The 19268-nt window shown below is 40.9% G+C and overlaps 1 protein-coding gene across 1 annotated transcript in view; it reads left to right on the top strand.

Moving 5' to 3' along the window:
- Positions 1-376: 376 nt before the first annotated feature.
- cacna1hb (calcium channel, voltage-dependent, T type, alpha 1H subunit b) overlaps positions 377-19268 on the top strand; it is a 135224-nt gene continuing 116332 nt past the window's right edge. Inside the window, exons 1-2 of the mRNA XM_052126347.1 lie at positions 377-508; positions 4492-4802. Of these exons, the coding sequence (XP_051982307.1) occupies positions 4522-4802 (281 nt within the window). The 5' untranslated portion in view covers positions 377-508; positions 4492-4521. The remainder of the gene's footprint in view (positions 509-4491; positions 4803-19268) is intronic.

Here is a 19268-nt window from a genome sequence, read left to right as displayed (position 1 = left end):
CTGTTTTTAGGGGAATCCCTGTTCTCTCCATCTCAGTTTCTCTCGAGAGAAATAAACTGCGCTGCTGTGGGCGACGCATGTCTGCTTTGAGCTAAGAGAGAGAGAGAGAGAGAGAGAGAGAGAGAGAGAGAGAGAGAGAGAGAGAGAGAGAGAGAGAGAGAGAGAGAGAGAGAGAGAGAGAGAGAGAGAGAGAGAATAGGGAAGCGAAATAGAGTTCTCCTCGCGACACAGAGAGCGTCACGCGTCCAGTAGAAACTTCAGGCTTGAGGCGCTTCAGACCCGATTCAGTCAAGACGCGCGCGCACTGCACTGACCCCGCGCTTTTTAACGAGTTACATGACATCATTAACGGAATTCCCTAAACCTTGCTGTCAGATGTGACATTGTTCTATTTTTCCTGGTTTTGTGGAATCCTTTTGAAAAGGACGTAAGAAGGGAATATTTTTTCTGTGGGATTGGAAGCCGCAGTTCAGATCATGAGCCAGAACGCGATGTCATTTCCGATACGGTAAGAAAACTACTCAAGATTGGATGAAGTTTTAGTACTGATGACATAGGAAGCTTAATGATTGCACTGTAAAAAATTGTCAACAAGAAATAAATAATAAATTAAGTGAGGTTTATGATTAACACAATTTGAAAAATCTGACCAATTAAAGATACATACATAAAAGTCGTAATATATTATGCAAAATTCAGGTACATTTATCGTGTTTTAATGATTTTTAGATCTTTTTTTTTGGCTACTAAAAAGGCAGGGAGACATATAATCCAATATATAGGCTATATATATATATATATATATATATATATATATATATATATATATATATATATATATATATATATATATATGTACGCACTGTTTTTGCATCCAGAATACACTTTAAAATACACAAATATTTCATCACCGTTTTTAACGCACAAAAGGACAAAAAAACAGCTGCGATTAGCCTAACGATAGGCCACTTTAAAATGTTTAAAAATTAACATACATTTCTACTCATGTTAGCTTTTTTTTTTTTTTTTTAGAAACCTTGACAAGTTATGTAATTATTCTGATGATAAAACAAATTAAATGACAGCCTTTAAAAAAAAAGGCTTTTTTTTTTTAAATCTGCTGCGGAGACTAGGCGTCAATTTTGGCTTCACACTAGTGATGGGCTTAATGGTAATGAGTCGAGAGCATGATTGATGATCCTCTGGCTTACCTTTTGATTATAAGGAACTTGCATTATGTTAACACAATTTCTCACAATATTTCTTATGCTTGTGGTATTTACACTGTTAGCAATGGCAAGTACCCAGTTATAGGCTTAGTTAACCCAAAAATGAAAATTGTCATTATTTTCTCACCCTCATGTGATTACAAACCCACATGACTTTCTTCCGTGGAACACAAAAGGAGAAATTTGGATGAATACAATGAAAGTGAATGGGGACTGGGGCTATCAAGCTCCAAAAATGAAAAATAAATAAAATAAAATAAATAATAATAAAAAAATTGAAATGTAGTCCATATGACTTGTACACAATATTCCAAGTCGTCTGAAACCAAACGAAATATGAATCATTTTAAAAGCCTTTGCACACAAAATGTGATTTCTTGCCGAAATTAACATTTTGAATAGAAACAATGGATTTCTATCAAGCCAGTGTACAGCTGGAGTGAGCATCCGATATAGCGAGTTTTATTTTTTTAATTTTTTTTTTATGATGAGTGTGTTGATTTTCTTCTCTTCTGCTGGCGAAGAAATGCCCTGACCAATATAATATAAGATTTCGATCACATGTCAGGAACCTGTTTTAGATAAGTGGGTGAAACACCGTCTAACAAGATTAAACACAGAAGTAACTCAAGTAAGAATTCTTGAACTGGCATTTTTATCAAATGCCATAAAAATAGATTCTAATGGGATCGCTTAACTTGCATCGCATTTAAAAAAAAAAAAACGTCTTACGTGGATTGTCTTCATAAGGTATCTGCAAAGTGCCTTTGTGTTTTATTGTGTGAATTATATAGACTCTTGAAGCGTTTAGATGTTGTCACTTTAAACATGCAGGGTTTGGAGCAAATGTATAATCAGGATTGGGAAGGTTACTTTTAAAAAGTATTCCTCTACAGATTACAGAATACATGCTGTAAAATATAATTTGTAGCATATTCCGATAAATTACTCAAGGTCAGTAAAGTAATTACTTCTTCAGCACTGGCCTATTTTGTAACTAGTTTTGACTATAAACAAGTAAATAAAGTAAGAAAATACACTTCACTGTAAAAATACATTACCTGAAAATAAAAAAAGAAAAGCCTAAATAAGTTATAGTTTTGCTATCTTGTGTTTCAGGATTTTTAGATATTCATACAAGAAAGCAATATTTAAATTCTCATTATGAATACGATTTTTGTAGTACATCTTTGCCATAATTTCAAAGGTCTTACTAGAGATAAAAGTTTATGCTTAAATGTGAATTTTCTTCATAGAATTCATTATAAAATATAATCACGCCTGGTAACAGATGCATGTAAAGGCAAGAAATAGCATTTTAATTTAGCATAAAGTTAAATGTTCACATGACAATATAAACGATAACAATTTTTGCTGCTCCAAACTTCAAAATCACACAGTGTACAAACGGACATACTTTTATGATCGTATGTGGATTCTGTTCATAGAATAAGGCAAAAATATATTTGTAGCTTTCTAGATAATGTTAAATGCTACATTGGTTAGCATTTCTTGTAAAAACAAAAACCATAACTGCATAAAAAACATTGACAAGGCATGTAATTGTATAGTTATTGGATTTATGTTTCATCTCTCAAAACGTTTCTAACAGTTTTTTTGTTAAGTTGTAAAACCAAGATGTAACTTCTCTATTAAGCTCCCAAAGGAAAGTTCCTCAATGTCCTCATGTCCTCATTGTCCTTTTCACTCACAACTGTGTGAAAGCACTTTTTATGAATGAAACAAAATGTTGTTTGTAAGCTTCTCGGATCGCATCATTTAGTATATGGATAAAAGTTTTCCAACTGAATAGACAAAATATTTAATTAAACAAATTACAATAAAAGGTAAAGTAATCTCTTCAGTAATCAAAATACCTTTTGAATGTAACTGTATTCTGATTACAGGAACTTTTAAAATTGTAACTGTAGTGGAATACAGTTACTAATATTTAGTACTTTAAATACATAATCCTGTTACATGTATTCCATTACTCCCTAAACCTGAGTATAATACAAGTAGATGTACATGGTAATAAAATACAATCACTATTACATGATAATACCGTCAGTCAACTTGTCCATCGGGTGAATAGCAATGGTTTGTGAAAGTGTCTAGAATGTTTTCTGTCTCATTGAGCAAATCAGCAACACACTTGTCACTGGTACTGCAGCTTGTTGAGAGATGCATTTAATTTTTTCAATCCACTCACTAGAGAACTCGGTTGCTTGTCTTAGATATTGTGATTCCATGGTTGTTTACTATTGTACTGATCAAGTAGGCCTAGTTCTTATTCTCACCCATGATGGGCAGAGGGCAGACCAGCTGAAAGGTGCTTTGCGCCATCTACCATACAGGGGTAAAGTTGCTTGTCGATTAGCGCCACCTATTGTAAAATTGTGAATATATTTTGTCTCACTTTTAAGGTGAAAGGACCATTTGTCGGCAATTAATTTTGCATTATCGCATCACCTCTGGTGTGCAAAAGCCTTAAGACATGTCAAACTAGGTTTGACATATGTGACATCAAACATTTATTGGTTCTTTTGCATCTTGCAACAGACCAAAATATGCAATATCTGAATGAAACGAACACAAATTTGATCACTACCCTGCAGGGGCGAAAATTTCATCAAAATGTTGGGGGGGACAATAAACATAACAATTCTCAAGAGCAGTTTTTGAAGGGGACACCAAGGTTTTTTTTGTTGTTGCCCCATTTGCATTTGTATTATTTTATTTCTTAAACAATTATTTTAAGAATATATCATTATATTATTTACAATACACATATTTTAGGGGGGGACAACCCTCAGATGGGGGGGTCCTGACCCCCCTGACCCCCCATGATTTCCGCCGATGCTACCCTGCTGGAAAAAAAACAGCTAAAACCTGGTTAAAGATGTTGTTTTTCGAAGGGTATGGCAAGAAATGACAAAAATTTCATCATATAGCTTCAGAAGACTTGGAATATACCGCACAAGTTGAATAAACGACTTTTATGGTACTTAAGCTTATCAGCCCTGTACATTTACTTCCATTGTATGGAAAAGAACAGCTCGGACATCCTGCAAAACATCTTTTTGTGTCTTCAATAGAAAAAGAAAATCATATGGGTTTGGAGCAACATGAGGATAAGCAAAGTTTTGACTAGAACTATCCTTTTCATATGATGAGAAAACTAAAGACATAATGCAAAGCGTGCAGGTAGAACTTCTTTTGGGATGGAGGTTTGGTATATGAGTGGCGTTCCCATCAGCAGGGTCACGTTGCTGCCCACCATTCTGTCATCATGACTACCGGTGAGGAGACAGAACCAGGCTTGTGGCCGGACCGAGCTGAAGTCAGCCTGACTATACCAGCTCAGGCTGATGGTACATGCCTCGAGGAGGCCGAGGACCAGACTGCTGGCCTTGCTGGAAGTGCTGGGGTGTCTTGGGAGTCCACTGGCTGCGTGGCAGAAGTGAAGGAGAATGCGCAGCTTCCATATCCATCCCTGGCACCGGTGGTGTTCTTCTGCCTCGACCAGAGCACACGACCCCGCAGCTGGTGCCTTGCGCTTGTGTGCAGCCCATATCCTTCCCATGCTTGCACTTTCTAAATTTCAAATTCAATTTAGTGTGCTTTATTGTCTTGACAAAAACTGTGCATTTGTATGTCCAAAGGGTTTGCAACTTTCAATGTGAAAAGTACATACATAAATAAATACATTTATTTGTATAGCATCTATATATGGTTCACAGATTAAGTGAACTCTGTATAGGATCCTATAAGTGAAGCGAGTATGTCATAAAACAGAATATTTATGAAAACAATGTGAAAAAGGTGAGTTTTTAATTGTGATTTATAATTATATGAAGTACACACAAAAAAATGTAAGCCTTTTTTAAATATTTATGCATTTCAATTTAATATAAAATGCCCATCAAATCGAATAGTGTAATATTTAACTAAATAAAATTAATACAATATAAAATATTGACTTTTAGTCAAATATTGACTAAAGATTACTCAATTAAATTTGATGGAAATTTGTCATGAAATTGAAATGCATAAAATAAATCTAAAATAAATTTGTGCAAAATAAAAAAGTAGTATAAAATAAAACATCAATAACTTAAATTAAGAAAACATGTATTATTGACAAATAAAATAATACAAATAAATATGCAGTTTACAGAATTAAAAAAGTTTAATTAATTAAATTAAAGTTTAAAGGGTTAGTTCACTCAAAAATGAAAATTCTTTAATCATTTCCTCATCCAAATGCCATCCCAGGTGAGTATGACTTTCTTTATTCATCAGAACACATTTGAAGAAAAATAGAAACATATCTTGGCTCATTAGGTCCTTAAAATGCAAGTGGATGTTGATACGACATTTGAAGCTCCAAAAAGTACAGACAGTCAACATAAACGTCATCTATATGACTCCACTGGTTAAATTAATGTCTTCTAAAGTGAAATGATTTTGGTGCGAAAAAGATCAATATTAAAGTACTTTAACTATAAATCATCGTTTCTGGTCAGAAGCAGTATGCGCGTGTGACGTAATCACGTTGGCATGTTCGCACGATAACAAACACACATTAAAGAGCAGCGCTGTTTACAACTGTGTAAGAGGAACGCTGAACTGAAGCTTCATTGGTTTTGGTTTAGATCTGTATTTGTATCTGTTTGTTTACTCACAGTGGTACATTTGTGTACTCATCCAGGATGTCTCAACTGAAAGAAAAACATGAGAATACATCTGTAACATACTATGTCACATGAGAGAACATATGAACTTTGCCCTCTCATGACATTTACATTTACATTTATGCATTTGGCAGACGCTTTTATCCAAAGCGACATACAGAGCCCTTATTACAGGGCCATTCCCCCCGGAGCAACCTGGAGTTAAGTGCCTTGCTCAAGGACACAATGGTGGTAGCTGTGGGGATCTAACCAGCGACCTTCTGATTACCAGTTTACCAGTTATGTGGTTTAGACCACTACACCACCACCACTCCATGAATGCACACTGCAAAAAATGATTTTCTAGACAAGTATTTTTGTCTTGTTTTCCTGTCAAATTATCTAAACTTTCTTAAAACATGATTTATTTACTTGTCAAGCAAAATGGGATAAGATATTAAGTCTTGTTTTAAGATAAATCTGACTAAATTTAGTGAACTTTAGACTCAAAGCAAGAAAACAAATCTGCCAATGTGGTAAGCAGAATAAACTTAATTTAAATTGACAGATTTGTTTTTCCACCAAAAACGCACCAACCCGCATCTCAGAATAGCATTCTCAGAATAGCATTCTTAGAATAGCATTCTTAGATGATGTTCTTCTCACCACAATTGTACGGAGCGGTTATCTGACAGACTGTTAAATTGACAGATTTGTTTTTCTTGTCTAGAAAATCATTTTTTGCAGTGCATGTACTGCTGACCGGAAGTGTTGATTTATAGTTAAAAGTACTTAAAGACTGATCTTTTTCACACCAAAATAATCGTTTCACTTTAGAAGACATTAATTTAACCAGTAGAGTCGTATGGATGATGTTTATGTTTACTGTCTGTGATTTTTGGAGCTTCAAATGTCTGATCACTATCCACTTGCATTTTAAGATATTTTTCTATTTTACTTCAAATGTGCTCTGCTGAAGAAAGAAAGCCATACACATCTGGGATGGCATGAGTGTGAGTAAATGATGAGAGGATTTTAATTATTGGATGACCTATCTGTTTAAAAGAGAATAAACTAAAAACATGATAAATTATTATCTAAATTAACTGGTTTTATTCAATTCCAAAAATATTATATAACATGATTGAATCCAGCACATTAGGTTACACCAACAAAAGTAATTTTAAAGGTCAGATAAGGTAAGAAATAGATACTTACAGTCATAGTTTTTAACCATTGACAATGTACAGTGTATAAATATATACACCGAACAGCCACAACATTAAAACCACCTGCCTAATATCGTGTAGGTCCCCCTCGTGCCACCAAAAACGCGCCAACCCGCATCTCAGAATAGCATTCTCAGAATAGCATTCTTAGAATAGCATTCTTAGATGATGTTCTTCTCACCACAATTGTACGGAGCGGTTATCTGAGTTACCATAGACTTTGTCAGTTAGAACAAGTCTCTTGATCTCTCTCATCAACAAGGCATTTTCATCCACAGAACTGCCACTCACTGGAAGTTTTTTGTTTTGGGCACATGTAACAGGGGGATTCAAATTGGAAAGGAGGAAGTGGGAACCGGACGAACCATCAAAGTAATATTTGAATGAAAACTTAAACAAAAGACAAAATGCACACACGGCAGCTATGTGTGGCTCTCTCTCCGTCGAACTGCCACATCCAGCTTGTCTTTATCCCTCTACTCGACTGATTAGCCCTCACACTATCCCGTTCCCTCGGAAATGGTGCCCTGGCCTCGGGAGTTTGCTTACACTCCTGTCTCTCTCTCCCCACCTCGACACATTCTTCCTCTCAGGTGGGGGAAGCTGCCGCCACTGGTGTTTTAGTGAGGTCTGGGCCGGTCTGTTGGAGTTGCAGGGAGCCGGGACATGTCCCCGAGCAGTGCCTGGTGATGGAGGTGGCGACGGTGATCCAGGTCCCCGACACTCCACAGGCCGCCCCCGATCGAGCCAGAACATACAAAATACCCGTGAGTATTAGGGGGGTACATACCAAGCCTTGGTGGATTCAGGTTGTAACTAAAACTCTGTACATCAATGTTTGGTTCAAAATGGAAAGGAGGTGGCGGGAACCGGACAAACTATCAAATTAATATTTGAATGAAAACTTAAACAAAAGACACAGACATAAACACACACGGCAGCTGCGTGTGGCTCTCTCTCTCTCTGTCGAACTGCTGCATCCGGCTCATCTTTACCCCTCTCCTCGGCTGATTAGACCGATTGGGGCCTGGGCATGCGCACTCATGGCCCAGCCGCACCCTCCTCCTCGTCACACTACCATTCTGAGTAAATTCTAGAGACTGTTGTGTGTGAAAATCCCAGGAGATCAGTAGTTACAGAAATACTCAAACCAGCCCATCTGGCACCAACAATCATGCCACGGTCCAAATCACTGAGATCAGATTTTTTCCCATTCTGATGGTCGATGTGAACATTAACTGAAGCTCTGCGCGATTTTATGCACTACACTGCTGCCACATGATTTGCAGATTAGATAATCGCATGGATGATTGTTAGTGCCAGATGGGTTGGTTTGAGTATTTCTGTAACTGCTGATCTCCTGGGATTTTCACACACAACAGTCTCTAGAATTTACTCCAAATCTTGCGAAAAACTAAAACATCCATGGAGGGGCAGTTCTGCGGATGAAAATGCCTTGTTGATGAGAGAGGTCAACAGAGAATGGCCAGACTGGTTCGAGCTGTCAAAATATACTGTAACTCAGATAACCACTCTGTTCATTTGTGGTGAGAAGAATAGCAGCTCTAAGAATGCTATTCTGAGATGTGGGTTGGCGCTGTTTTGGCGGCACGAGGGGGACCTGCACAATATTAGACAGGTGGTTTTAATGTTGTGGCTGATTGGTGTACGTATGGGCAATTAAGAAATGACCAGTGAAAATTAAGTAAATATGCCATTAATTGTAGCCTAATAATGAGCTCTAGTCTAATCTAGTGATCTAGACAGAAAAGCAATACATGTCAAGACACACTGTCTTGCTAGTATACCTCTCTCTCACCCTCTCCTTCTCCCTTTCTCTTTCTCTCTCTTTCTCTTGGGTGGAGAACTGCTTTTGTTTCTGTCTCACTTATTTGTTGTTGTCCCTCTCCCCTGATGATGTTCGCTGTTGCCATAAGCCAGCCTCGTGCTGATGAATAATTGCTGCGTGTAGCTCCACTACTTGTCCGTATTTTTCACCTGCTCTCCCCTCAGTGGTCATGAAATAATCATCAGAATTATCATGCGTTTTAAAGTTATTGAGGGGCCTTGTGAGGTGAGGCAGCCCTCATGCAAGAACATTACGAGATAATTATCCACGTTCCATAATAAATTATTTCAAGGGAGATTTTCTTGTGCATACAGTTATGAGACGCATAAAATTGACAGTCATAACTCATACACAAAGATTACCTTTGAAATGACCAAAGAAGTGTCACAGTGTCCCATTCGTGATATTATGAGGCTGACTCACAGCAGAGATAAAGCGGTGTGGTCATGTTATGTAACCACTGGTCTTCCCAGTGAGCGAGTACACTGTGCGGTTGACAATATTTGTGTCTCATGTCTCCTTTCATAGCCTTTGATGTTAAACATGAGACTCATACTCTATGGGAGTATGGTTGTGTGTGTGATTGTGTGCACTTCCAGGGTTCTGGAGCATTTGTTGGTTTATTGCCCTTAAAGGGAACTCAAAAGTTCATAGTGCTGAGGATACAGAATGTACTTTATGTGGTTGTGAATAAATAGGGCAAAACCTTTCTTTGTGGGAGAATACACATATGTAGGAAAAAAGCTTACAAAAAACGTACAAAACATTAAAAAAAAAAAAAAAATCTGAAGAGAATGTGATCAGACTACTCTTGACTATTTTGCAGTTTGCGTATTGTGCACAGTACTGTACAGTATGTACATTTTCTGCATGCATCGTAATATCCAGATGACTAAGGCATACTACATATGTCAAAATATGCAGCATAAAAGACATTTTAAGTGAAGTGAAGTCATGTTTATTTGTATAGCGCTTTTCACAACACACAGCTTAACAGAAAATCATGCTTTAGCAGACAATGAAACAGTAATATTTTTAAAGTCTTTGAATCATCATTATGTAGTTTGATTAAATATGATTGTAAATTGTGTATAAAAATAACTTATTAATTAATGAATAATAATTGTATTAGAACCCCAATGATCAAGCCGAAGGCGACTGTGCCAAGGTGCACAAAACTCCATAAGATGTTGGTTAAGGGATAAAAATAACCTTGGGAGAAACCAGACTCACTGTCACTGACACTTATTTTAGAATACAAACAATTATAATATGTGTTTGAACAACATCTATAGCTGTCCAGTAACATCAGAGTGTGAAAGTAAGACATTGTGAGTTTCAAGTGTTAAAATTGACAGATTTTAATTGTTTTTTCCACATATGTGGGGGATTATGTGTTAATTGAAACCTGGATTCCTTTGTGCATATGTCTATTCTGATGCTAAATTGCAATGGCATTCCCAAGAGAAGATAGAATAGACTTAGGCTAATGGGACAAAACAAGCCAGAGCTTGACAATACCTGTGTACGTGTGTGTATGTGTGTATATGAGGATAACAGAGACATCCAACAATGTAGGTATTGTCAGATGATGGCATAATGTTCTGGGGTGAGACTGTATGACAGCATTAATATCTCAAGTGTATGTGCATATATACAGTATATACTTACTTATATACACACAAACACCGTCCGTCAAGGAAACTCTTAATGACACCAGTGCCAAAACTTCACTGATAGGCGATCTCCATGGCTACTGTCACTAATGAATCTCCGGGGTTACGGGTGCTTGTCATCGCTGTCAGGGTAACGGAATCCATGGTTTCCAAGACAACGGGATCAATAATGCGTAGAGTTAAACCATATACCACCAAGAGAGAAAGAGAAAGTGAGAAAAAAAGAAACTGAAAATGAATGTCATAAATAGAGAGTTAAATAATGATAAAAAATACTATAATTGTGATTGTAGTTTTTATAGTAAATACTGTAATTATGGCAAGTCAGTTATTGAGAATAAGGCTAATAATGATTTCCTCTAAAGAAAGAAAGAAAATGCACCAGTAATATATATGATATATCCTCATTGATTTTTGAAAATATCTTTGGTACTCTTTAAAGTGTTAAAGTATCTTTTTTTCCCAGTTCGCCTCATGGAAAAACACTCTTTTACACGTGTCTCTTGACAGACAGATTTGTTGTTGTATGGTCTGTGATGTAACACCCTTGTCAGCTAAAATCAGTCCAGTCTGAACACAGCCAGACATGTTGGGGGGGTGGAGACGAAGGGTTATTTTAGGTGTTTGTGCGCATCTCTCTGCGTATATTTACATTTACACTCTGACAGTCTCTGCACCCTGTGTTCTTCATGAGATATAAATCAATAGATAGGTCAATAGATAAAGACAATATCACAGAAAAAGCAGGGTGTTCCTGTGCACTTCATAACACACACAGTTTAACTTCTTTTGTCAGCAGGTCTGGTTGCTACAGTAACGTCTCCATGGGTATGCCCTGTTAGAGTATTGTGTCACTACCTTGTCACGCTCGCACACGAGTGCAAACATTGACCAAGCAAGAGCAGAGACAGTGAGGGTGAAGATGAAGCTCTAGGCGACAAGTGCTGCGCACTGCAACTCTCACTTTAAAACAAATAACTGTATAAAATAGCCTATTGTTTATAAGTAACATGAAGGATTGTTATTGTGACGCTAACATGTATCACTTTTACCAAACATGAACACAATTTACAACACCTTCAATTTGACCATTGGATGAAAACAGTCATTTTAAGCTTCAACAGCTTATGTTAAAGGGATAGTTCACCCAAAAATGAAAATTCTCTAATCATTTACTCACCCTCATGCCATCCCAGATGTTTATGCCTTTCTTTCTTCTGCTGAACACAAACAAAGATTTTTTAAAGACTACCTCAGCTCTGTAGGCCCATACAATGCAAGTGAATGGGTACCAACAATAATGAAGCACCAAAAATCACATAAAAGCAGCTTAGAATTAAACCATAAGCCTCCAGTGGTTAAATATATTTCTTCAGAAGAGATAGGTGTGGGTGAGAAACAGTCCTTTTTTACTATAAATTGTCTTCCCTGCCCAGCACGAAGAATCTGAATAGCCAAAAACAAAAGAAGAAGAATGAAAAAGTGAAAGTGGTAATGTGTTCAGCAAAAGAAAGAAAGTCATATGCATCTGGGAAGTCATGAGGGTGGGTAAATCACGATAAAATGTTCCTTTTAGGGTGGGCTATCTCTTTTATTGTGAAAAATATATAGACACTAGGGATAGAGAAGGTTTTAGGAAGGATTCCTGGAAACTATGTGGTTTGCTAATACTTAGGTTTAGGAATTTAAACAACTCACTAACGTCTAGGTTACTGTAGTAAACTCTGTTCCCTGATGGAGGGAACGAGATGTTGTGACGAGTGAAGCGACACTAGGGGACTTACTTGAAGGCCTCTGTTACCTCTAAACTTGAGAAAAAGACAATGAGAATTTGCATATCCCTCCCCTGGACATACGTGTTTTTTAGGGAGGGAATCATGCATCTGTTCATTCAGGTTTTGCACTGAGGAGCCGAGAATAAGTTTCGGCCATTGCAGTGGCTCGGTTCAGCATCATGGCCGGGGGGACACAAGGTCTCATTCCCTCCATCAGGGAACGAAGGTTACAAAAGTAACCTACGTAGATGTTCCCCATCTAGGTTACTCCCATAGGGAGGAGTTGCTACAAACACGGCGACTGGGGGACAGCGGGGACTGCCCAAGGGAGACGCGGGTCCACCAGTAGGGGGACCGTACCATGGAAAATACACACAGGGGGATTAATCCACAAGGGCCCATCCTGTGGAGCACCTATTCCAGTACAGAGTAATTATAGTATGCGTAGTGGGTTTGGTCGGGGAATTCCTCCACTGAATTCGTGGACCAAAGGGCTAGGGAGGACGAACATCCAGTGACACACGACCTCAGTGGAGGGGAAGCGCGCTATGTGCAAGCGGAACACCAGGTCAGGTTCCGCACAGACGTGCCGCATAAACCTTCAAGGTGGAGGACGACAGCCTCCCTCCGACCTCTCTTGCAGAAATGAGAGCACTGACCCGACTGCGCATCTCTGCAGGTCTTTAGATCGGGAAGAACACCAATTTGTGAACAAGCCCCACTTCAGGGCATAAAGTTGCCTGGTAGAGGGAGCAAGTGGTAGGCCACTTAGATCTTCCGCATCCCATCCAGGGGCCAGATGTGGAGGTTCCTGAGGTCTGGGCGTGGATGCCAGAGGGTCCCCGTCCCTGAGAAAGACGGAACCAAGAACCAAGTCCATGCGGGTCAATAGGGGCCACCAGAGTGACTTGTTCCTCGTTGAACTTGCACAGCACCCGTGCAAGCAGGCTCAATGGGGGAAATGTGTATTTGCGCAGCCCCCAGGGCCAGCTGTGTGCCAGTGCGTCTGTCCCGAGGGGAGCCTCCGCTAGGGAGTACCAGATTGGGCAGTGGGGGGTCTCTTGGGAAGCGAACAGGTCTACCTGTGCTTTGCTGAACCGCTCCCAAATCAGCTGGACCACCTGGGGGTGGAGCCTCCACTCTCCGCTGAGTGTGTCTTTTTCGTGACAGCACGTCCGCTGCCATGTTGAGGTTGCCCGGTATGTGAGTGGTACACAACAACCTGAGTCGCTGCTGGCTCCAAAGGAGGAGATGACGGGTGTGTTGTGACATATAACGAGAGCACAAGCCGCCTTGGCAATTTATGTACGCTATTGTAGCAGTGCTGTCTGAGCGAATCAAGACGCGCTTGCCCGGCAGTTGATGTGCCAACCCACCCGGGGCCCCGTCCAGGAGCCGGCGGCTGCGTGCCCATTGCACAAGGCGCCCCAACCCTGTTTGGAGGCATCTGTGGTGACCAGAACGTGTCGGGACTCCTGCTGTAGGGGGACTCTTGTCCGTAGAAAAACAGAGGTCTGTCCAGGGGTTGAAAGTCTGGTGGCAAGCGGGGGTGATGAACACACGGTATGTGCCGTGGCGCCATGCCCATCTCAGGACTCGAGTCTGAAGCCAGTGCTGAAGCAGTCTCATATGCATCAACCCCAGTGGCATGACCGCCACTGAGATAGAGGATTCCATATGCCCCAGGAGCCTCTGGAATTGTTTTAGAGGAACCGCTGTGCCTGGCTTGAATAAGGTGATGCATTTCAGCATCGACAGCGCACGTTTGTTGGTGAGGCATGCTGTCATTGAGACTGAGTCTAACTCCATGCCGAGAAAAGAGATGCTCTGATCCGGGGCGAGCTTGCTCTTTTCCCAGTTCATCTGAAGCCCTTGATGGCTGAGGTGCCTGAGCACCTGGTCCCTGTGGTCGCACTGTGACTCTTGAGAGTGGGTTAGGATGAGCCAGTCATCGAGGTAATTGAGTATGCGGATGCCCACTGGAACGGTGGCGGGGTGTGATGTGGGAAATGGCCTCTTTCTGTTTCTTCACTGCCGAGAACTGTTGGGCGAAGTCGTTGATGGTGTTGCCAAATAGACCGAGCTGGGAGACAAGGGTATTGAGAAAGCGAGCTTTGTCTACCTCCCACATCTTGAACAGGTTCAGCCATAGTTGACATTCCTGGACCACGAGGGTGGCCATCGCCTGCCCGAGTGTCCACTCTGTGACCTTCATGGTCCGGAGAGCAAGGTCGGTCGCAGAGCAAAGTTCCTGCAACACGTCGGGGTCAGGACTACCCAAGTTCAGATCTTTGAGTCCCTTGGCCTGGTGAACCTGCTGGAGGTCCATGGCATGCAGGGCGGAGGCGGCCTGTCCAGTGGCGTTGTAGGCTTTGGTGGTCAGTGACGACGTCATCCTACAGGCCTTGGAGGGGAGCACTGGGCGATCCCGCCAGGTGGTGGCGTTCTCGGTACACAGGTGGATCGCAACCGCTCTGTCCACCTGGGGGACCTCCGAGTACCTGTGGGCCGCCTCGCTATTGAGGGTAGTGAGAGTGGCAGGCGGGGGTGATGAACACACGGTATGTGCCGCGGCGCCATGCCCATCTCAGGACTCGAGTCTGAAGCCAGTGCTGAAGCAGTCTCATATGCATCAACCCCAGTGGCACGACCGCCACTGAGATAGAGGATTCCATATGAGTGAGGAGGTCGGTTGCGGGCAGTGAAAGGTGCCCTCCACGACCTCATCAGCTCTCATGCACCTCTGGGAAGAAAGGGACCGGGGGTGGGGTGTGTCTGTGAGAGCCGCCCGGACCCGAGGAACCAATCGTCTAGCCGTGAAGGCTGCGGAAGGATGGAGGGTTCCAGTCCAACCCCACGCTGACGGTGGCCTGGGCAAGCATGTCGGCCATCTAGGCGTCAGCCTCAGACTGGTCGTGCCAACCCGAAGACTGCAGTCCAGTCAAGTCTTCCATGTCAGATGCTGCAACACTCTCCGATGCAGCGGCGAATTCATCATCCAGCTCGGGGGGCTCGAGGGAGTAAACAGACTGAGTCGCTCTCACCTCGAGCTTGGACGGAAGTCAACGAGCGTGCCGGGGGGCAGGTGGTTCGTGGGATCTACCATGTGAAACCGAGCCCGCTGCCGTCACTAAATCGTCTCCATCGCCAGCCGGGTCATCCTCAATCCAATGGGAAGAAGGAGCGATGTGGGGTGCAGCTGAAGTGGCGTTCCTCTTTAATAAGGAAAGCCACGACCGCAACGTTGTCATGGTTTAGTTCTCAAAGTGAGAACATGAACCATCCACAAACACCGCCTCAGTGTGATCGCAGCCCAGACACACGAGGCAGCGTCTATGACCATCAGGAGCGGAGAGAAATCGACCACATCCAAGAACTACACAGGGGCAGAAGGGCATCTTTACAAAGACGCGTCCTGAAAAGAACATTCAAAGCCAGCTGTGTATTGCAATTTTAGAGAAAATAAACTCTTTTATGAATACTCTTTTAGCAGTGCTGTCGAAGTGCCCAGGGGCAAAGCTGCACTGCCATGCAGAGAAGGAGAATATGATCTGATATGATCTGCAGAGGTGAGTGGAACAGTAAGTGATCTCAGCTCGCTGATCGCACAACCGCTCGGCTCCGAAGAAGAAATCTGAATGAACAGATGCATGATTCCCTCCCTTTATACCCGTATGTCCGTGGGAGGGACATGCAAAGTCTGCCTAATTATCATTGGCCTTTTCTCAAGTTCAGAGGTAACCGAGTCCTTCAAGAAAGTCCCCAAGTTTCGCTTCACTCGACACAACTTCGAAGTGAGCGACAGACGGGGAACCCTAAGTATTACACTTTAGCAGGTATCTCGTCCCAAATTGCAAATTTTGTGGCTTGTTGAGCAGAAGTTATTTTTCTAAGCAATTGAATGTACGAATTTTGTCTTGCGGAAGATAAAACAGGTGGAAAACCATAGACTTACATTGAAGGAGGGACCCAAGCCATATCTAGTGACCAAAATATCATAGACTTGTAGGTGGGCAACCACCCAGAACACCCTAGAAACTGCCTAGTAATGCCCTAGCAACAATCCACAACACCCTAGCAACTTCATAGCAGTGGCCTAAATTCACAATACGGTGGTCAGTCCTAAAGTGCTTAATACAGTTGCATTCACATACAGTTGGTTATTTACGAGAGTTACAAGCGCATTCTATAATTCCACACATTTTCAGTACTCTCAATCACATTTTCAGAAAACCTGTGCTGTGTGAACGGAAATGCACTGGACAACTAATTGTTTGTCATGTCATATAATGTGAAAGTCACGGTGCACTAAAAATGCTTATGTCTCATGTGGGGATTCGTCAACTCATGGAGACTGTTATATGAGCTGCGTGTCATTGGAAGATCCAGCTGCTGTCTTTCATCTGAGCTGCTCGTGAGAATGGAGTCGAGTGCAGGCAAGACAGAGGAGACATTTCTGTGTGGGATTTCATTATTGAATTGTATTTGTCTGTAACCACATACATGGATATAATAAAATGATGCATGGAAAAGAAACTGTTGGCAGTAATGTTTTTAGTTGTAAATGATGTAAAACAGTCAACAGGAATGCATTTTTAATTAATCATATGCCCTAACCCCAATCCTAACCCTAAACCTGACCTTCATCCATCCATCTTCTAAAGCCACTTGTCTTATTTAAGGTTGCGGGTAGTGCTGGAGACTGTCCCAGCTGTGTTGGGCTGAAACCTGACATTCAGTAGAGAAAAAACGTAATCTAAGAGAAAATTCAAGCTGAATCACATTCATCATTGATTATGTAAACGTGATTACTTCCTGGTTTCTATGGGACCAGACCCTGTTTTTCTCCAGTGTCTCTGAGGCTGCTCGCATTGGAATTTATACAAAAATGTCTGATGGGAGATGGCGCATCTTTAGGGTCGATTTCAGGGTACATTCTTTCAAACACGATGAGTGCCATGGTGATCATGTTGAATGACCACATGTATATTGCGAATACCTCTGGACAAAACAATAATAACCTTTGTGCCAATTATTTTGGCAAAAACATTTATATTTTTCTAAACCAATTATTTTGGTTTTAAAGCTTTTGTTTTCCTATTTTTTGAGAAGCTAGAGGTTGTAAACAATATTTTTATGTTTGTCACAGAACATTGGATGTTAGTTTTTAAAAGTGGCCAGCTATATTTTGCACTACAAAAAAGTAGGTGAATATATATTTTTTTCTTTATACTAAAAGTTAGAGAGATCCCAAGTGACCATCCCATGATCACTGACTCATTTAACAAACGTGTGGCCCCCAGAGGCCGATCTCTGTTGGTGATGCCTCAGGCTAGTCCAAAATGAGAGTGCTGACAGATCTGTGTGAGGTAAAATCGGTGTGTGTGTTTGTGTGAGTGTGTGTGTGTGGGTGGGTGGGCATAAGAATTTAGTCAGGGGGAAGCAAGGGGGCTGTGCTACAGTATATTACAGCACTATCTGTGGATTCCCTTTTGTGGTTAAATCTTTCCTTGGAAAGCACCTGGTTGCTAGGCAACAAATGAGCTAAGACCCCATTGTATCCCCTAAAGCTTGTGCCACGTATTATTGGCTAACTCAGCACTTTGGGGAGGGGCTTTTAGTGGCCAAATATCAGGCTTAAGGTAATGTTTATCATCCAGCATTTTTGAACATATACTCTTTTTCAAAACTAAGCGAGCTGTCTACAGAGACAGCATTTTAAGGCATCATAGGCTGTTTTAAAAGGTTGATAACTTAATTTGCTGCCTTCTAAATGCTAACTTGAACATTCTTTTTCAATCACCCTCATGTTGTTTCAAAATGATGACGTTCTGGCTTTCAAGTTAGGCAGAATGTAAGCCTCAGTGACCATTCACTATCATTGTATGGGGGAAAAACAGATGCAATGAAAGTGAATGGTGATTGAGACTAACATCTTTTGTGTCCAATTGAAGAAAGTTATATGGGTTTAAAATAACATGAGGGTGAGTAAATGTTTGCATGCTTTATCCCTTTAATTTTGGCTCACTGTCTTGTAGGAGAGGGTAAGTTTGGCTTCATTTCTCTGCATTCTGCCTCTATCACCTTGCATTTTATCAATCTCTTCTAAAGTGCTGCAACACACTGCCTGCACGGTTCCCTATCTCTCTTTCTGCACTTTCTCTGTCCCTGTATCTACCCTGGCTTTGTTGTATATTGTCTCTTGGGCTCATGAATCATTATCATCAAGGCATGCTTAATGGTTTATAGAGAGGTTTTAATCTAATAGACTATGTGTTAGTCAAATTGGAAAAGTTGCAGTTTAATGGAATAATGTCTGATAATTACAGACTTCTGCTAATTCACCATTTCGCCTGAAATATTTGTTTTAGGGTAAATTAAAGTAAATTGATAGCGTAATTGTGTGTAATTGTACAGTAAATGTGTGCTTATGGGTTTGGATATAGTGTGTGTGTGTGTGTGTTTGTACAAATTTGTATTGACCGGAAAAACATTGACAGAAAAACAGTTGCTTTTAACAAATTGAACGGAAGAAGGAAACATCATAGCATCAAAAGTCATAATGCATCAATTGTAATTTTGTTACAGAGAATTAAATAGAACTTAGATTATGCAGAATTACACAGAACATAGATCACAGAACTAGAATGTGCTTGCTTGTGCAAAAGCACAAGGGGTGTTGAAGGTCTAGAGGTCTGCATGACCTTGTGACCCAACCCAACCTGACCGCTATTTTTCTGCTGTACTGGTTACTGAATTCAATAAACACACACTGTCTGACTGACACACGACTGCTTCCAAAAGCTCACACATGAATTTGACATATTTGGGGGG

This window comes from Xyrauchen texanus, chromosome 5, assembly GCF_025860055.1.
Source record: "Xyrauchen texanus isolate HMW12.3.18 chromosome 5, RBS_HiC_50CHRs, whole genome shotgun sequence".
Classification (NCBI taxonomy): Eukaryota; Metazoa; Chordata; class Actinopteri; order Cypriniformes; family Catostomidae; genus Xyrauchen; species Xyrauchen texanus.
Note: the sequence above shows the minus strand (reverse complement) of the source record. Positions and strands in the feature narration are given on the sequence as shown.